General features: G+C 41.2%; 1 protein-coding gene across 7 annotated transcripts in view; it reads right to left on the bottom strand.

Annotated features, from left to right (window-relative positions):
* The window catches only part of SASH1 (SAM and SH3 domain containing 1), a 1700050-nt gene that overhangs the window by 114061 nt on the left and 1566420 nt on the right, over positions 1-19569 (bottom strand). For all 7 annotated transcript variants that reach the window (XM_044068900.1, XM_044068881.1, XM_044068872.1 and 4 more), the window contains one exon: positions 389-539. In XM_044068900.1, the coding sequence (XP_043924835.1) occupies positions 389-539 (151 nt within the window). The remainder of the gene's footprint in view (positions 1-388; positions 540-19569) is intronic.

Below are 19569 nucleotides of genomic sequence, written 5' to 3'. Positions count from 1 at the left end.
TATATGCCTCATGTATACCATTTGGCAAGGTAGTAGTACTGCAATACTGTAACCACAAACTGTAATTTGTTACAACCTTGTGGTGTGGATCATGGGTAAAAATGGACTCCAGACCAGTCTACCTACCTGGTTAACAAAATTTAATAAGTAAAAGAGAGAAGCACACAGATGACATAAAGGACACATAACTGTCTAAGCATGAAATATCAAAATGATCCTCAACAGTGTAACTTCTCTTTCCACACCACGATACACAAAGTATAAGGTTGATGACTTGACACATTTGATAGGAAATGAGAGAATGCTGGCGCTGAATGGTTCTTACCGACTCAGCAGACAACATACTTTTGATACAATATCAATGTTTTAGTACAATATCAATGCTCACTGTCATATTCATGTAGCAGTTCCACAGCTGCCAGCAGGATGGCTTTGTGCTCTGGGTCATGAATGTTGAGTTCATCCAGGTCTTCGTCCTCCAGTAATTTAAACGTGTCCAAGTCCTCATAGCCATTGAAAAGAAAGGTTGGCATATGCTCCTGTGAGTGAATAAAACACAACAGTGACTCACACTGGTAGAGGCTGAAAGACTATCTTATAACACAAAATGAAAATATAACACTTGTGCACAGACAACTAATGAAAACACATTTTTAAAATGTTTTGCAAACAATTTTACACATTATTTCCTGTGTGTTACCTTTCCTTCTGAAATAATTTAAATCAGCAGGTGGCAAACGTATTTCACATTAGCTTTCCAGTTTTTATACTTTGTCAACAAATACGTAAAAAGAAAGACACTCACTTTCATGTGCTCTTTTGCAGGCAGTTTCATAACCACGCTTAGTTATTATCAATTTTCTGTCAGTAAACTATAGCAATATAACAATCTGTAGCTATAGAGCATATTTTTCATACATTTTCACAAAATACTAAAACTTTGCATACCTCAAGAAGAAAATTATATGAAATTCATACACATTTTTTTTTTCAAAATGTTTGGATGTGTAAACCAATGAAACAGTAAGAGGTAATTGATTGCACCGTCAAAAATAAATATACACAAACAACTGAGGCAAACAATATATTTACTAGCATATGTGAACCCTGCATTGTTTTCTTAATAAATATTTTAATGGTTACTTTAGTTCTTCATTTTTTGAAATATAGATAAATGTTATGACAGTTTCTTAGGACTAAACTCGTGATTTCACCAGCATTTCTGTGCCAGACCTCAGTGCCATAAACAAAGCTGTTGCTAAGTCACTGCAAAGGTGTACCAGTTTACATTTATTAGGAGGCTTGCAAAATAAGAGGTACATTTCAGTACATCCCCAGACAGAGGGATAAATCATTGGGAAGTGTTCCTCTTGACATCATAAATATGCAGTTCAGGGAAATCAGAAAAGTATAATAAAAAATTATATCACTTCCTCTAGACTCATTAGCCAAACAGATGCAAGTAACAGCACAAGCCACCTACTTATTAAACTCACTAACATTCAGACCAGTAAATAAATGTCACCTCTGTGCACTACTTAATAAAAATAATAAAAAAAAATGTATCGAAATTACCCTCTAAGAACTCACGGTGAAAGCCAACTAAATGTACCACCCTTCCAACTCTCTATAGCAGAAGAATCATTCTCCATAGTATCAGACAGCAGGAAGAATCTACCCCATAAAACCCATAAGTGCATTTGTTTTAAAAGCCTTGGTTAAGAAGTTAACAGTTCAGAAGTGCTAACATTTTAAAAGAATATTATTTTTTTTCACTGACAAAGAAGGAATCTATAGCTGATGCTATGTACCAAAATGTTAACAAGTATAAAAGCTTTTATCTTCCTATTACAATTGATATGTAATATACCATCAATATGTACACATATAGTGGAACACTTATTTATTTTAAATTAACTTAACACTTAAAATGGTATCTCGACCGCGTATCTGTTACCTTTTCCTTTACATGTACATGCATTATATTATACTCCTTTAACAAATTTATGCAACACAGGGACAGGGTTGTTTCTGCCTTTGGGCACAGGTCATAGCCGAAAAGGGTCCTTGGACCAGCTCACTTATTCAGTTAACAAATCTAATCTAATAAATAAATAAAATAGATGACCCACTAGATTCAGTACGCTACATGAGAAACTGTGCCCTACCCTCCAATGGCCACCTATAAGGATATTGACCACAAGAATTAAAGGTAAGCTCTTGAAGAGCCCGTGGGGAATTGAAAGTGGAAGAATGAGCTAATGAGGAGGAATGCGGAATCTATATAAAGGAGTTATACGCATGAATAAAAGGTGACCCAAGTTTAGATTTCCCTTCATTGATTTCTTACACGAGAATATGAACATAAAGCAAAAAGACAAAAAAAGGGGGAACAAAAAGATAGGCAGATGCCCCATATAATCAGAAAAGTGAGGAATGAAAAAAACAAGCCTTCTGAGTAACCCTGTTTGGCCAGTCTGTGTTGCAATAGGATTCAGAGCTATACATAGAAAAGTGAGAAACGTATGACACGAGCTTTGAGTTCTACACTAACCAATCTGTTCAGAAGCATCATGAGAAGAAAATTCTAGCATGCAAAACAACAGAAAGAATACTGCGAAAACCACTTTTTGCTATTTGTAGCTCTGAAAGGCTAGACAGGAATTTTAAAGTAAATAATAGATGTTGGTGTCCTGTAACAGAAAAACTTTCAGGTACTCATTTAAAGCAAAGAATGCTGCTGTAGAAAACCACTGACTTTATAAAGGATTTCTCAATGTATACATATTACCACTGACTGGAAAAAGAAGAGTTTAAATATATGGAGCAGTTAAACTGGAAAGCAGTTGGGGTTAGCTTATAAAACAAAGCAAAAGAGAAGCCTTAATGCTGAACGAGCGAATTATGTGACAATGTAAATCGCTGCTCGTCACTATCTTAAGGTATTGTTTACCAAATCCACATTTACTAAATTCATCATTATCTTAAGGTATTGTTTACCAAATAGTACAGTTTTGTACCTACCATAAATGTAGATGTTCGAGGATCCACATTGCTGCAGTCCTTACTATTGGGTAGTCCGCTGTCCAGTCGGCCCGAATACCAGAGTATATGGCTGACGTCGGTCAGGGCGCATTAGACTGACGTCAGTACGTCAGGGTACTAATGCGCATGACCGACGTCATATCCTCAGTCTTTTCTTGCCCCAGATGTCAGAAGACCTTAAAAAGACAAGGCCCAAAATACCTGCACCAAAAATATGTACAATATATACAAAATATATACAAAAATATCAGCATATAACCTCACCTACACAACCACCCCTAAACACAGAGGGGAAGGAGGGAGGATAAATTGGACTGCAGCAATGTGGATCCTCGAACATCTACATTTATGGTAGGTACAAAACTGTACTATGTTCTTAGTTCCACATTGCTGCAGTCCTTACTATTGGGTAGAATCCCAAAGCAGAGGTAAGGGAGGCTGGCAAATCATAAAGAAGCAGGAGCTGACAACATGCCTTGCAAAACAGCAGTGGCAAAACCAGCCCTAGACTTAGAGTAGATAGGAAGGTGATAATGCTTAGAGAAAGTATGCACTGAACTCCAAGTAGCTGCCTCCAAAATATCCTTAGTTGCCACCCCTCAGAAATGCTGTTGAAGTGGCAGTAGCCCTAGTGGAATGAGGCCTAATCCCAGCTGGAATCTCCTTGCCATGATGGGAATAACAAAATGCAATGCAAAACCCAATCCACCTAGAAATAGTTTGTTTTGACACAGGCTTGCCCTGCGAACTCAAAGCAAAAGAAACAAACAACTGCTGAGACTGCCTAAAATCCTTAGTCCTGCTTAAATAATAACGCAATTGCCTGTGTACATCTAAAGTGTGCAAAATCTTTTCCCCTTTATTTTGGGGGTCTGCATAAAAAGTAGGCAAATGAATAGTTTGGTTTAAAGCCACACTAGAAACCACCTTAGGCATAAAGGAAGGATTAGTACGTAATGATACCCTATCCTTATGGAAAATCAAAAAGGGCTCTACTGCCACAAGGGCCTGCAACTCAGACACCCTTCTTGCAGAAGTAATAGCCAACAGAAAAGCAGTCTTCCATGACAAGTATTTCAACTCAGCAGTAGCCGCAGGCTCAAAAGGTTGTAGAGTAAGTTTTTCCAACACAAAATTGAGATCCCAAGCAGGAGTAGGAGCTCTACGTGAGGGTCTTATATTCTTTGCCCCTCTAAGAAACTGCTTGAACAAAGGATGCGAAAACAATGGTGGGTCACAATCATAGTGAGCTGAAATTGCTGCAGCATGAATCTTAATGGAAGAGAAGGACAAACCTTTGTCCAATAACTCAGTAAGATATTGAAGAGCCACATTCAAATTAGGCTCAGAAATCTCCAAATTCTTTGCTGTACTCCAAATTAAAACCTCTTCCATTTTTCTGTACACTTTCCTTGTACTAGGTCTTCTAGCTTCCATAATCACATTTAAAACTTGTTGAGGAAGTTGAGACCTGCTGTGTTTCAACACAGAATATGCCAGGCTGTTAGATGAAGTGAGTGAAGCTTGACATTGAGCAGATGACCGTCCTTCTGAGATAACAGATGTGGAATCAAAGGTAAAGGCCATGGAGGCTTCCTTACCAGACTCCTTAGTAGTGGGTACCAGTGTTGCCGAGGCCAATCTGGAGCTATTAAAATCATCCTTGGCTTGTCTTGTCTGACCTTTAAGAGCACCTTTGGAAGAAGAGGCAGAGGTGGAAAGGCATACACATGAAGATTTTTCCAACTGAAAGAAAGAGCATCCACTTTCCAAGCTGTGTGATGAAACCCCTTTGTGCAAAACTTTGGCAGCTGGTGGTTTAGTGGAGAAGCGAACAGATCTATGTCTGGAGTTCCCCATGACACTGTCAATTTCTGAAATACATGAAGATCCAGTTTCCACTCGTGGGGATCCATGATTTGTCTGCTTAACACATCTGCTAAGGAGTTCTGTGCTCCCGGCAGAAACCTTGCCTGAAGAGTTAGTTGCAAGCTAGGCGCGGTCCCCCAAAAAATAATTGTTGGCCTGCATGGAGGAAAAGAATGTGTTCCCCTTGTTTGTTGATGTACCACATGACAGTTGTGTTGTCTGTTAGAATCAACACCTGCCCTGGAAGAAGTAATTCCTTGAAAGCCATTAATGCAAACTGGACTGCTAACATCTCCTTCATGTTGATATGTAGATGCTGTAGTCTGGCAGGCCACTTGTCTTGTATCCACTTTCCATTTAGATGAGCTCCCAAGCAATATCCGAGGCATCTGTCGTTAAAATCTGACTCGCCTCTGGCGGGTCACAGAGAGTCCCTTGTTTAGGTGACATTCCTGAGCCCACCACAAAATTCTTTTTGAAGGCAAGGTATTATTTGAATGACAGTGTCCAAATCCTGGCAGTGCTGTGTCCATACATTTTGAGATACCATTGCAGCTTCCTCATATGCAGTTTGGCATTGGGAAGCACCAGAATACAAGATGCCATGAACCCTAATGCTTGAAGGACTGTCCTTGCAGTCAGCACGGACTGATGAGATAGTTGATGGAAGTAAAGGGATAGACTCTTTTGTTTGTCCGGGGTTAAAAGGCCATCTGGGCTGCTGTATTCAGTCTCACACCCAGAAAGCACATGTCTTGAGAGGGTACTAGACTGGACTTTATTTCGTTCACAGAATACCCTAGGCATCTTAGCACTGCTATAACATATTCCAGATGCTGTAGAAGGTTTTCCTTTTCTTGAGCCAGAATCAGGCAGTCGTCCAAGTAAGGATAGATTTGAATTCCTTTTAGCCTGAAGTAAGCTATCACTGGAGCCAGAACCTTTGTGAATACTCTGGGCAGTAGATAAGCCAAAGGGCAATGCAGAGAACTGATAATGAGAATTTCCAGCTCGAAAACGCAGACACTTCCTGCAACTTAATCTTATAGGCACATGAAGGTAAGCTTCCTTGAGATCTAAAGTTACCATCCAGTGATCTTTGCCCAGCAGAGGTAAAAGCTGTTGTAACGTCAACATCTTGAACTTTGGAATGTCCAGATAAGTGTTGAGGATAGATAAATCCAAAATTGGTCTCCACGTGTTCCCCTTCTTTGGTACTAGGAACAGGTGAATAAAATCCTAGGCCCCTTTCTGATACAGGGACTGGCTGAATGGCCCCTATTTGGAGTAACAGAGAAATTTGCTTGTGAGCCTCTTTCCTTTGTGGAGGAGGCGTCTGGCATGCCTTTGAAAGGGGCAATGTATGGAAATAAAACCTGTAACCGTGGTGAATGATATCCAACACCCATCTGTCCTGAGTGATTAAATCCCAATTTTCTTTTAAAAGAGACAGTCTTCCTCCCAAAGGAGCTGCCAGACGAGAATCTACTGGCAGCTGAAAAGGCAGGTCATTGGGTCTGTTTACGAAAGGACTGACCCCTACCCTCACCAGAAGTCTGAGCAGGTGAACTCCCTGTTCTAGGCCTAAAAGAACCTTGAGCTCTGCCCCTACCACGTCTAGACCTACCCCTAGACTGGGAATCATAAGCAGGATATGTCCATCCCTTAGTAGGCCAATTTCTACTAAACTTGGTGGCTGCACCTGCAAAAAATCTTTAACAGTTTGCATAGACTTAGCTTTGTCCTCCATTTTCTTTAAAACTGATTCCACAGGCGAACCAAACAACACATCAGACTGTAAAGGAGCATCTAAAATCCTTGTCTTAACATGCTCAGCTAAATTCTGATCCCTCAGCCAGGCATGCCTGCGAAGAACAGAACTAGTGGCAGCCACCCTCGAGGAGGCCTGTACAGCATCAAAACCACATTGCAAAGAATGCTTACCCACTTGTTCAGACACATGAACTAAATCTAGCAACTCTTTACACTCAATACCTTCCGCCAAAGCATCCACCTTAGATTTCAGTTGTGAAAGGAGATAATTTTGATATTTTAGCATGTGAAACTGACAATTCAACGCCCTCATGGCTAAAGTGGAAGAAGTATACACTTTCTTTCCCCATCTATCCAAAGCCCTTGCCTCTTTATCAGTGGGAACAGGGTTTTTAACCACAGAGGCCTTAACACCTTTAGGTCCCTGAGAAACAGTTTCGGGTCTGCCCTGGGACTCTTAAAAAGATACTTATGAGCTTCAGGCACCCTATAGTACCTATCAGGTTTAACAGGAGCAGGAGGTAAAGAATCAGGGTTCAGGGAAGCCTCTGCAAAAACATCTTCCACCACATTCAACACAGGAGGTATAGCTAAGGGCCTATGCTGGGGTAAAAACAAGAATTCCCTAAGCCTTTTCCTGGAATCAGAGTAATCCTGGCCTTCCCATTTAAAGTGCTCCCTCATGGAATGCAGAGTCTCTGAAAATGAGAAATCCTCAGGAGGAGAAGCTGTAGGAGTGGAATCATCCACATCAGAATCAGAATAAGGAGGATACTCCTGCAAATCTTCCGCAGAAGTGTCAGAAGCCTCTGAACACTGTTCAAAACTATCAAACTCAGGTTCCACCCTAGGCCTCTTATCAGGAGGGGGCATAGAACCTCTAATCATAGTAATCAAATCTTCTGCCATTTTAAGCATATGTTTCTTAGGCACAGAACCTGAAGTGCTAGGAGAAGCCCCACTGAAGCTAAACTTGGCCTACCTCTCAAAGAAGTTTTGGAAACAGAAGGAGAGGCTCTAACTACCTTGGGAAGAGAGGGAAGAACAGTTACCTGAGAAGCCCCTCAGCCTGGCCTACCTCTTGAGAAGGCACATCCTGTAACAGTAAAGTCTCTGCCTGAGACTCCAAAGAAACTCCTGGCAAAACCTCTGGCTCCACTGAGCCTTCTAAAGAACCGGCGTCGGGACTGCCGGTTCATCAACCCTAGGCTTCGCTGTTTTGTCCTTGCGCTTCTTGGGCGCCGGAGCATCCGGCGGCATTTATAATTACAACGCTTCCCAAACACTAACCTGGCACAGTCTAACCTTCTCTTAATAGTGCGTTTGTTAAACCTAGCACAAGGCGGCAACCAACAACGTCGTGCTCAGGCCCTAAACAAGGTATACACAAAGTATGGTAATCCCTATGAGGTATCTGTTTCCCACAAGAAATACAGTTATTCACTTTTTCTGACATCCGGTTAAATACTGAGGCAAGAAAAAACAAAATGTTCCCCAACGGGGTACTTAGCCAACTCTGATTCGGTCTGAAACTCCGGTTTCGGAAATATTTCAGAACGCCAACCTGCACTCGCAAAACTGCTTCTGCATCGGACCATGCGGCAAAAAAGACTGAGGATATGACGTCGGTTGTGCGCATTAGTACCCTGCCGTACTGCCGTCAGTCTAATGCCCCCTGACCGACGTCAGCCATATACTCTGGTATTCGGGCCGACTGGACAGCGGACTACCCAATAGTAAGGACTGCAGCAATGTGGAACGAAGAACATCCACATTTACTAAATTCATCATTATCTTAAGGTATTGTTTACCAAATCCACATTTACTAAATTCATCATTATCTTAAGGTATTGTTTACCAAATCCACATTTACTAAATTCATCATTATCTTAAGGTATTGTTTACCAATCCACATTTACTAAATTCATCATTATCTTAAGGTATTGTTTACCAAATCCACATTTACTAAATTCATCATTATCTTAAGGCATTGTTTACCAAATCCACATTTACTAAATTCTTGCTCTACTTCAGCAAGATAAAAGCTGCTAAAAAGTGTTGCAATTTTTAACTCACCAGAATAGTGAAATTAACTTGTGGATATAGTTGTTTTAATTAATAAGAAACCTAACATCCATAGTTAAACCTTTAGAGTTATGATTTCTAGTTTATGACCCTGTTTGTCTATGGAAACTTCTTTCTGAATTTATGTTCAAGCAATTCTATACTTGTTGTGTATTTTGTTTGTTTCTCAATATGCTTGTTTCACTGTATACTGCATCAATTATAAAACTCTGAGTTTTATTCATTTTATATATTCTATGCTCTTTGTACAAAATAGCTATGTTTATATAATTTATTTTATTTTTTTTTTTTATAATTTTTTACTATGTGTTTGGAGCTTTTCTCCCCGGGCCTCCGCTGAAAACAGTCACCTTGTGTCCAGTTGGACTTACCCGGTAAACAGCTGTGTAAAGTAATACAGTTCAGGCTCTTCTAAACTGGGCAATACCAGGAATTAAGGATAAAATGCCATACAGTTTAAGAAATAAAAGTCCAAGTCACATGCAGTCTGCATACTCTCCAGTTTGACAGTCAATTCTGCATTGCAGGAAAATGTGACTAAGTGAATTTTTTTCACTTCCTTAGCTTGAAAATATTGTGATACAGATATTTCATTATGCAAAAAGAAGTGACTGTAAATGCAGCCCACCTGAATTTTAACACGGGCTTTCTACAAGCCACATCATTGGAAACTGTGAATTCCACAAACAAAATTTGGATGCTGAACTGGTACACAGGTAGCATGCAATGTACTCTGGAAGTGTGCCTTAAAGGTTATCATTTCTGCTGCTGCCAAACATAACCACTCAGATCAAGCAAATAAGAGCAGTGTGATTCACAAATGTTGCTAAAGACAGCAGGAAAAGCATAAGCTTGCTTTTGTGCAAAATAAATTGTGTGTGTGTGTGTGTGTGTGTGTGTGTGTGTGTGTATATATATATATATATATATATATATATATATATATATATATATAAAAATAATAAAAAGAAAAACAAGCATTTGGCATTTATCGGACAAATGACATTATGATGCTGTCTGCACCCTCCCTGCTTGAGACCCACAATCAAGTGAGTTTGTGTGGACTTTTAAAGTTACCAAATCAAAGTACTTGCAAATTAAACTATATTGTATAGGTAAGTTACACTATTAGAACAATGTGTGCACTGCTAAAGAATCTGTGGTAAATACAGTACTGCTCTTTTTCTCACACTCGCATATGCGCATGCACGCACATTACCCTACAAATATGGAATGTGGCTACACTTCCTGCTGATAGTGTAAAAGGTGAAACAAACTCATAGCCTTAATTTTCCAAACGTTTTCTAACTATACAATGTAAAATCAGGCAATTAGAGAAACTCTGATTAACCCCAAATAAACCATAAATATAACAGGCCTAAATTTGATTAATTCTCTATTAATATCCCTAAAATGTCATTAGGACTACCTACCATGTTAACAAAAGTTACATGTCATATGATTCTGCAATCAAATGTGTTTTGGAGTGAACATATTTCCTTATATATTAATCTACCCACATCTGTAAAATCTATCATGTATAAAACAGCTTAATCTTGTATTGTACTTTTACCTGTGAAATATTGTTTTTATGTATAATTTTTTACTGTGTTTTTGAGGAGCTTTTCTCCCCGGGCCTCTGCTGAAAATGGACATATATCCAGCTGGACTAGCCCGGTCAACAAATGTAAAATAAATAAATATATAAATAAAGTTCAGCTGTCCTAGTAGGATTTTCCTGACATTCACTCAGTTGCCTGCTGCAGCAAAAGCCATGGTTCACAGAGAGCTTACAAAGCATCAAAGGGATCTCATTGTTGAAAGGTATCAGTCAGGAGAAGGGTACAAAACAATATCCACAGCATTGGATATACCATGGAACACAGTGAAGACAGTCATCAAAAAGTGGAGAAAATATGGGACAACAGTGACGTTGCAAAGAACTGGACGTCCTTCCAAAATTGATGAAAAGACAAGATGAAAACTGGTCAGGGAGAATGTCAAGAGATCTACAGCAGCATTGAAGGAGCTGCAGGAATTTCTGGCAAGTACTGGTTGTGTACTACATGTGACAACAATCTCCATATGTCTGAGCTATGGGGTAGGGTTGCAAGACAGAAGCCTTTTCTTACACAGAAAAACATCCAGGCCCGGCTAAAAGTTGCAAAAAGTACAGTTTTGTACCTACCATAAATGTAGATGTTCGAGGATTCCCTTGCTGCAGTCCTGACTATTGGGTATAGTCCGCGTCCCAGTCGGCCCGAATACCAGAGTATAAGGCTGACGTCGGTCATGGCGCCTTAGACTGACGTCAGTACGTCAGGGTACTAATGCGCATGACCGACGTCATTTCCTCAGTCTTTTCTTGCCCCAGATGTCAGAAGACTCAAAAGACAAGTCCCAAAACAACCTGCACCAAAAACATGTACAATATATACAGCAATATATACAAAAAATATAAGCATGTAAACTCACCTACACAACCACCCTGAAACACAGAGGGGAAGGAGGGAGGTAAATTGGACTGCAGCAAGGGAATCCTCGAACATCTACATTTATGGTAGGTACAAAACTGTACTATGTTCTTCGCCTTCCCTTGCTGCAGTCCTGACTATTGGGTAGAATCCCAAAGCAGAGGTAAGGGAGGCTGGCAAATTATAAAGTAGCAGGAGCTGACAACATGCCTTGTAAAACAGCTGTGGCAAAACCAGCCCTAGTCTTAGAGTATATAGGCAGGTGATAATGCCTAGAGAAAGTATGCACTGAACTCCAAGTAGCTGCTTCCAGAATATCCTTAGTTGCCACCCCTTAGAAATGCTGTTGAAGTGGCAGTAGCCCTAGTGGAATGAGGCCTAATCCCAGCTGGAACCTCTTTGCCATGATGGGAATAACAAAATGCAATGCAAAAGCCAATCCACCTAGAAATAGTTTGTTTTGACACAGGCTTGCCCTGTGAACTCAAAGCAAAAGAAACAAGTAACTGCTGAGACTGCCTAAAATCTTTAGTCCTGCTCAAATAATAACGCAATTGCCTGTGTACATCTAAAGTGTGCAAAATCTTTTCCCCTTTATTTTGAGGATCTGCAAAAACGTAGGCAAATGAATAGTTTGGTTTAAAGCCACACTAGAAACCACCTTAGGCATAAAGGAAGGATTAGTGCGTAATGAAACCCTGTCCTTATGGAAAACCAAAAGGGCTCTACTGCCATAAGGGCCTGCAACTCAGACACCCTTCTTGCAGAAGTAATAGCCAACAGAAAAGCAGTCTTCCATGACAAATATTTCAATTCAGCAGTAGCTGCAGGCTCAAAAGGTTGTAGAGTAAGTTTTTCCAACACAAAATTGAGATCCCAAGCAGGAGTAGGAGCTCTACGTGGGGGTCTTATATTCTTTGCCCTCTAAGAAACTGCTTGAACAAAGGATGCGAAAACAAAGGTGGGTCACAATCATAGTGAGCTGAAATTGCTGCAGCATGAATCTTTATGGAAGAGAAGGACAAACCTTTGTCCAATAATTCAGTAAGATATTGAAGAGCCACACTCAAATTAGGCTCTGAAATCTCCAAATTCTTTGCTGTACTCCAAAATAAAAATCTCTTCCATTTTTCTGCGTACACTCTCCTAGTACTAGGCCTTCTAGCTTCCATAATCACTTTTAAAACTTGTTGAGGAAGCTGAGACCTGCTGTGCTTCAACACAGAATATGCCAAGCTGTGAGATGAAGAGATTGAAGCTTGACATTGAGCAGATGACCGTCCTTCTGAGATAACAGATGAGGAATCAGAGGTAAAGGCCATGGAGGCTTCTTTACAAGACTCCTTAGAAGTGGGTACCAGTGTTGCCGAGGCCAATCTGGAGCTATCAAAATCATCCTTGGCCTGTCTTGTCTGACCTTTAATAATACCTTTGGAAGAAGAGGCAGAGGTGGAAAGGCATAGACATGAAGGTTTTTCCAACTGAAAGACAGAGCATCCACTTTCCAAGCTGTGTGATGAAACCCCTTTGTGCAATACTTTGGCAGCTGGTGGTTTAGTGGAGAAGCGAACAGATCTATGTCTGGAGTTCCCCATGACACTGTCAATTTCTGAAATACATGAAGATCCAGTTTCCACTCGTGGGGATCCATGATTTGTCTGCTTAATACATCTGCTAGGGAGTTCTGTGCTCCTGGCAGAAACCTTGCCTGAAGAGTCAGTTGCAGGCTTAACGCAGTCTCCCATAAAATCATTGCTTGCCTGCATAGAGGATAAGAATGTGTTCCCCCTTGCTTGTTGATGTACCACATGACAGTTGTGTTGTCTGTTAGAATCAACACCTGCCCTGGAAGAAGTAACTCCTTGAACGCCATCAATGCAAACTGGACTGCTAACATCTCCTTCATGTTGATATGTAGATGCTGTAGTCTGGCAGGCCACTTGTCTTGTATCCACTTTCCATTTAGATGAGCTCCCCAAGCAGTGTCCGAGGCATCTGTCGTTAAAATCTGACTCGCCTCTGGCCGGGTCACAGAGAGTCCCTTGTTTAGGTGACATTCCTGAGCCCACCACAAGAATTCCTTTTGAAGGCAAGGTATTATATGAATGACAGTGTCGAAATCTTGGCAGTGCTGTGTCCATACATTTTTGAGATACCATTGCAGCTTCCTCATATGCAGTTTGGCATTGGGAAGCACCAGAATACAAGATGCCATGAACCCTAATGCTTGAAGGACTGTCCTTGCAGTCAGCACGGACTGATGAGATAGTTGATGGAAGTAAAGTGACAGACTCTTTTGTTTGTCCGGGGTTAAAAAGGCCATCTGGGCTGCTGTATTCAGTCTCACACCCAGAAAGCACATGTCTTGAGAGGGTACTAGACTGGACTTTATTTCGTTCACAGAATACCCTAGGCATCTTAGCACTGCTATGACATATTCCAGATGCTGTAGAAGGTCCTCCTTTTCTTGAGCCAGAATCAGGCAGTCGTCCAAGTAAGGATAGATTTGAATGCCTTGAAGCCTGAAGTAAGCTATCACTGGAGCCAGAACCTTTGTGAATACTCTGGGCAGTAGATAAGCCAAAGGGCAATGCAGAGAACTGATAATGAAAATCTCCAGTTGAATCGCAGATACTTCCTGCAACTTAGCCTTATAGGCACATGAAGGTAGGCTTCCTTGAGATCCAAAGTTACCATCCAGTGATCCTTGCCCAGCAGAGGTAACAGTTGCTGTAACGTCAACATCTTGAACTTGGGAATGTCCAGATAAGTGTTGAGGATAGATAAATCCAAAATTGGTCTCCACGTGTTCCCCTTCTTTGGTACTAGGAACAGGCGAGAATAAAATCCGAAGCCCCTTTCTGATACAGGGACTGGCTGAATGGCCCCTATCTGGAGTAACTGAGAAACTTGCTTGTGAGCCTCTATTCTTTGTGGAGGAGGAACATCTGGCATGCCTTTGAAAGGGGGCATTGTGTGGAAATAAAATCTGTAACCGTGATGAATGATATCCAGCACCCATCTGTCTTGAGTGATTAAATCCCAATTTTCTTTGAAAAGAGACAATCTTCCTCCCAAAGGAGCTGCCAGACGAGAGTCCACTGGCAGCTGAAAAGGCAGGTCATTGGTTCTGCTTACGAAAGGACTGACCCCTGCCCTCACCAGAAGTCTGAGCAGGTGAACTGTCTGATCTAGGCCTAAACGAACCTTGAGCCCTGCCCCTGCCACGTCTAGACCTACCCCTAGACTGGGAACCATAAGCAGGATATGTCCACCCCTTAGCAGGCCAATTTCTACTAAACTTCGGAGGCTGCACCTGCAAAAAATCTTTAACAGTCTGCATAGACTTAGCTTTGTCCTCCATTTTCTTTAAAACTGCTTCCACAGGCGGTCCAAACAACACATCAGACTGTAAAGGAGCATCCAAAATCCTGGTCTTAACATGCTCAGCTAAATTCTGATCCTTCAACCAGGCATGTCTGCGAAGAACAGAACTAGTAGCAGCCACCCTCGAGGAGGCCTGAACAGCATCAAAACCACACTGCAAAGAATGCTTACCCACTTGTTCAGACACATGAACCAAATCCAGCAATTCTTTACACTCAATACCTTCCGCCAAAGCATCCACCTTAGATTTCAATTGTGAAAGGAGATAATTCTGATATTTCAGCATATGAAACTGACAATTCAACGCCCTCATGGCTAGAGTGGAAGAAGTATACACTTTCTTACCCCACCTATCCAAAGCCCTTGCCTCTTTATCAGAGGGTACAGGATTTTTAACCACAGAAGCTTTAACACCTTTAGGCCCCTGAGAAACAGTTTCTGGGTCCGCCCTGGGACTCTTAAACAAATACTTATGAGCTTGGGCACCCTATAATACCTATCAGGCTTAACAGGAGCAGGAGGCAAGGAGTCAGGGTTCAGGGAAGCCTCTGCAAAACATCCTCCACCACATTCAACACAGGAGGAATAGCTAAGGGCCTATGCTGGGGTAAAACAAGAATTCCCTAAGCCTTTTCCTGGAATCAGAGTAATCCTGGCCTTCCCATTTAAAGTGCTCCCTCATGGAGTGAAGAGTCTCTGAAAATGAAAAATCCTCAGGAGGAGAAGCTGTAGGAGTGGAATCATCCACATCAGAATCAGAATAAGCAGGAAACTCTTGCAAGTCTTCCACAGAAGACTCTGAAGCCTGTGAACACTGTTCAAAACTATCAAACTCCTGTTCCACCCTAGGCCTCTTATCAGGCGGGGGCATAGAACCTCTAATCAGAGTAATCAAATCTTCTGCCATTTTAAGCATATGTTTCTTAGGCACAGAGCCGAAATGCTAGGAGAAGCCCCCACAGAAGCTGAACTTGGCCTACCTCTAAAAGAAGCTTTGGCAACAGAAGGAGAGGCCCTAACTACCTTGGGAAGAGAGGGAAGAACAGTTACCTGAGAAGCCCCCTCAGCCTGGCCTACCTCCTGAGAGGGCACATCCTGTAACAGTAAAGTATCCGCCTGAGACTCCATAGAGACTCCTGGCAAAACCTCTGGCTCCCCTGAGCCTTCTAAAGAACCGACGTCCGGGACTGCCGGTTCCTCACCCCTAGGCTTCACTGTTTTGTCCTTGCGCTTCTTGGTTGAAGCGGGCGTCGGAGCATCCGACGGCATATTATAATTGCAACGCTTCCCAAACACTAACCTAGCACAATCAAGCCTCCTCTTAATAGTGCGCTTGTTAAATCTAGCACAAGAGCGGCAACCAACAACGTCGTGCTCAGGCCCTAAACAAGGTATACACAATGTATGATAATCCCTATGCGGTATCTGTTTCCCACAAGAAATACAGTTATTCACTTTTTCTGACATCCGGTTAAATACTGAGGCAAGAAAAAACCAAAATGTTCCCCAACCGGGTTACTTAGCCAACTCTGTTTCGGTCTGAAACTCCGGTTTCGGAAAATCTCAGAACGCCAACCTGCACTCGCAAAATTGCTTCTGCATCGGACCATGCGGCAAAAAAGACTGAGGAAATGACGTCGGTCATGCGCATTAGTACCCTGACGTACTGACGTCAGTCTAAGGCGCCATGACCGACGTCAGCCTTATACTCTGGTATTCGGGCCGACTGGGACGCGGACTATACCCAATAGTCAGGACTGCAGCAAGGGAAGACGAAGAACATCAATACATCAAGTCTCCCAAAAGCATGTGGAAAAACATGTTATAGAATGATGAGACCAAGGATGAACTTTTGGCCACAATTCTAAAAGGTACATTTGGCACAAAAACAACACTTTGCATCACCAAAAGAACTCCATCCCCACGGTAAAGCATGGTGGTGGCAGTATCATGCTTTGGGGTTGCTATTCTTCAGCTGGAACTGGGGTTTTCGTCAAGGTGGAGGGAATTATGAACAGTTCCACATACCAGTCACTTTGGGCCCAAAACCTTCAGGCATCTGCTAGAAAGCTGAAGATGAAGAGAAATTTCACCTTTCAACATGACAATGACCCCATACATCCAAACAAACAAAAGAATGGCTTCACCAGAAGAAAATTAAAGTTTTGGAATGGCCCGGTCAGAGCCCAGACCTAAATCCAATAGAAAATTTGTGGGATGACCTGAAGAGGGCTGTGCACAAGAGATGCCCTTGCAATCTGACAGATTTGGAGCGCTTTTGCAAGGAAGAGTGGGCAATTATTGCCAAGTCAAGATGTGCCTTGCTGATAAGACTCCTACTCAAGAAGACTGAATGCTGTAATTAAATCAAAAGGTGCTTCAACAAAGTATTAGTTTAAGGGTGCACATACTTATGCAACCAGCTTTTGTACATTTTTTATATTTTTCCCCTAACAGATTTGTTTGTTTTTCAATTGAATTGTACAGGTTATAGGTCACATTAAAGGTGGGAAAGGTTTTGAAATGATTTAGTGTGGTCTCATTTTTTATATTACAAAAACCAGGCATTTTAACAGGAGTGTGTAAACTTTTTATATCCACTGTACCTTCTGTCCCACCCCAAATTCTCCTCACTGCTCACAGACATGAACAGCATCACGCCACAAAAAAAATCACTTTAGGAGAGTAACACAAACCTCTTCAACAACAAACATTCTGGCATCCAAAACACCTTAAAACAAACCTCTGCCTCAAACACAGTAAATTATTTCACTAGAACACACCTGTCATCATTTAAACCACCCCCTGAATGACTGAATTATTACCAATGAACCATCAAATTTCATAATTTAAATGTGCTGCCTTCTTCGTTTAGTGACCAATGTACTATAGCCTTCTCTATTAAAGCTCCCATCAGCAAAACATCACATTCCCAAATAACCTTCCACCACAAGACACAATTAATTAAGACTAAACTACAATCAGAACTCGCTACACAACTGCACAGCCTCCTGTGTAACTGTTATTCCTCCCCTGTAGCATTCCTTACTAATCTACTCAATCTAATCTTCAAACTCCAAGACAAGTACTTTCCTAAAGTCACAAGGCCCCTTAAGCCATCAAGCAAACCTGGATTGCAAAAGAACTCCAATCTTCCTACAAACCTAGGGACTCTGCCCAGAAATTATGGAAAAAGACTCTCTCAACAGAAACCAGAAACAATTCATAACTCTAAGAAACCTAGTTAAGAAGGCCACCAAAAGACACAAGGCAAACTCACTGATGTCTGCCCAAAACCCCATATAATGCAACCAAAAGAAATTCTGGAAAATAGTGAACATAACTCTACATTCCCTGTGCAGAGATCCATTTCTGAAAGATGCTGTTAAACACCCTTGTGTGTGTATTACTTCCATAGATTTTTATCATGTATGCAACCTCTCTAGCCCTCACTATTATCCACAACCATCACAAAACATAAACACCCATCAAAACCCAAAGACATTCCTTTTCATTTTGGTTTAAAGCTACTTCCACAAAAGAGGTAATTAAGGAACTTAACAAAATCCTCACTAGTGCCCTTCTAGGAAAACAGGGACTCCATCCCTGGTTCATCTATTTATGTAAGGATCACATCCTACAGTCTGTTGAACATCTTAATTTATGCATCACCTATGGGATCATGTTTTCACAAAGGAAAACAACCAATGCCACACTTATTCCTAAAATTCTCAGCCTGTGAAATCAGGCCCAACTCCATTCCTGCTATTTTAGGCAAAATACTCAAGAAATTAATTTACAACCACCTATCATGTCACCGCTAACAATACAGAATCTTCTCATAATACCAACATGGTTTGGTAAGCCCGCAGCACAGTGCTGGCTATACACCTTAACAGACAACATTCTACAAAACACACGCAAAGGTTTTCTAACTCCATAGATCTGGTCAAACCATTTGACCCTGCTGCCCACTCTCTCTGTTTAAACAGACTATTAATGCAGCTGGCAAATTCAAAGACTTCCTCCCAAACAGATTCAAGTACCGTTAGCTGCAACCTCACTCACACCAAGAACTACAGAGAGGTTCCATAGGATCAGTTGTGTCACCTAGTCCACACTCCAGCTTTAGTATTAATCTCTCACTCAATCTCCACACACTGCCAATCATTTTGTAAGCTGATGCTATAGCCATTTACAGTGCTGCCCATCTCCCTCACCGATTAAGTACCAGCTATAGCAAAAGCACAACCGCTCTCCACTTCCCAATTATCCAACAATCGCCAACTTATCTTTAACATTAAAAAGGCCAAAGTCATGTTATTTGGAACTCCAGAAAATCTCAGAATTCAAGTGACAAGCATTAGAAACAGTTCACTTCTACAATGTGACCAAGCTTTTACTTCCCAACACCATATCCAAATGTCCAGATTAAAAGTTAACAAATAACTGTTATGGGCGACAATAAACCTGCCACTTTCTGTCCCCTAACAGCCAAAGCCAACACTGTCAAAGTAGTTCTATTTTCATAATTTGAATAAGCCCTCCACACTGATACTTTAGCCTCCAATTAAAACATTACCATGGTTCAAACAACATCTATAACAGGTTTCACCAGTCTTTCTCCTAAATGAGGCACTATTGTGTTCCTTACAAAAGGAAAGGTAAGGGTTCCCCATCACATAGAAGATAACACTTTTTCTGGGTACTTTCATCATTTTTAAAATCTTAAATCTGTAGAGTTTCCTCTTCTTTACATGCAGAATCTAGGAAATACACCCTTCCACCATATAATTTAAGGTCTGTTAGCATCCACTCCTTGCCTGTGGGTATCATAAACGAATCTGAATTGCAAACACACCTTCTCTGTTCATTCCTTTAAAACTTGTGGCATTGTGTATTAATTATGCTCATTGTTTGATATATTTGTTTTTAT

Source organism: Protopterus annectens, chromosome 1.part0, assembly GCF_019279795.1.
Source record: "Protopterus annectens isolate FY-2018-M chromosome 1.part0, PAN1.0, whole genome shotgun sequence".
Taxonomy (NCBI): domain Eukaryota; kingdom Metazoa; phylum Chordata; order Ceratodontiformes; family Protopteridae; genus Protopterus; species Protopterus annectens.
This window is presented reverse-complemented; position numbering and strand designations above follow the sequence as displayed.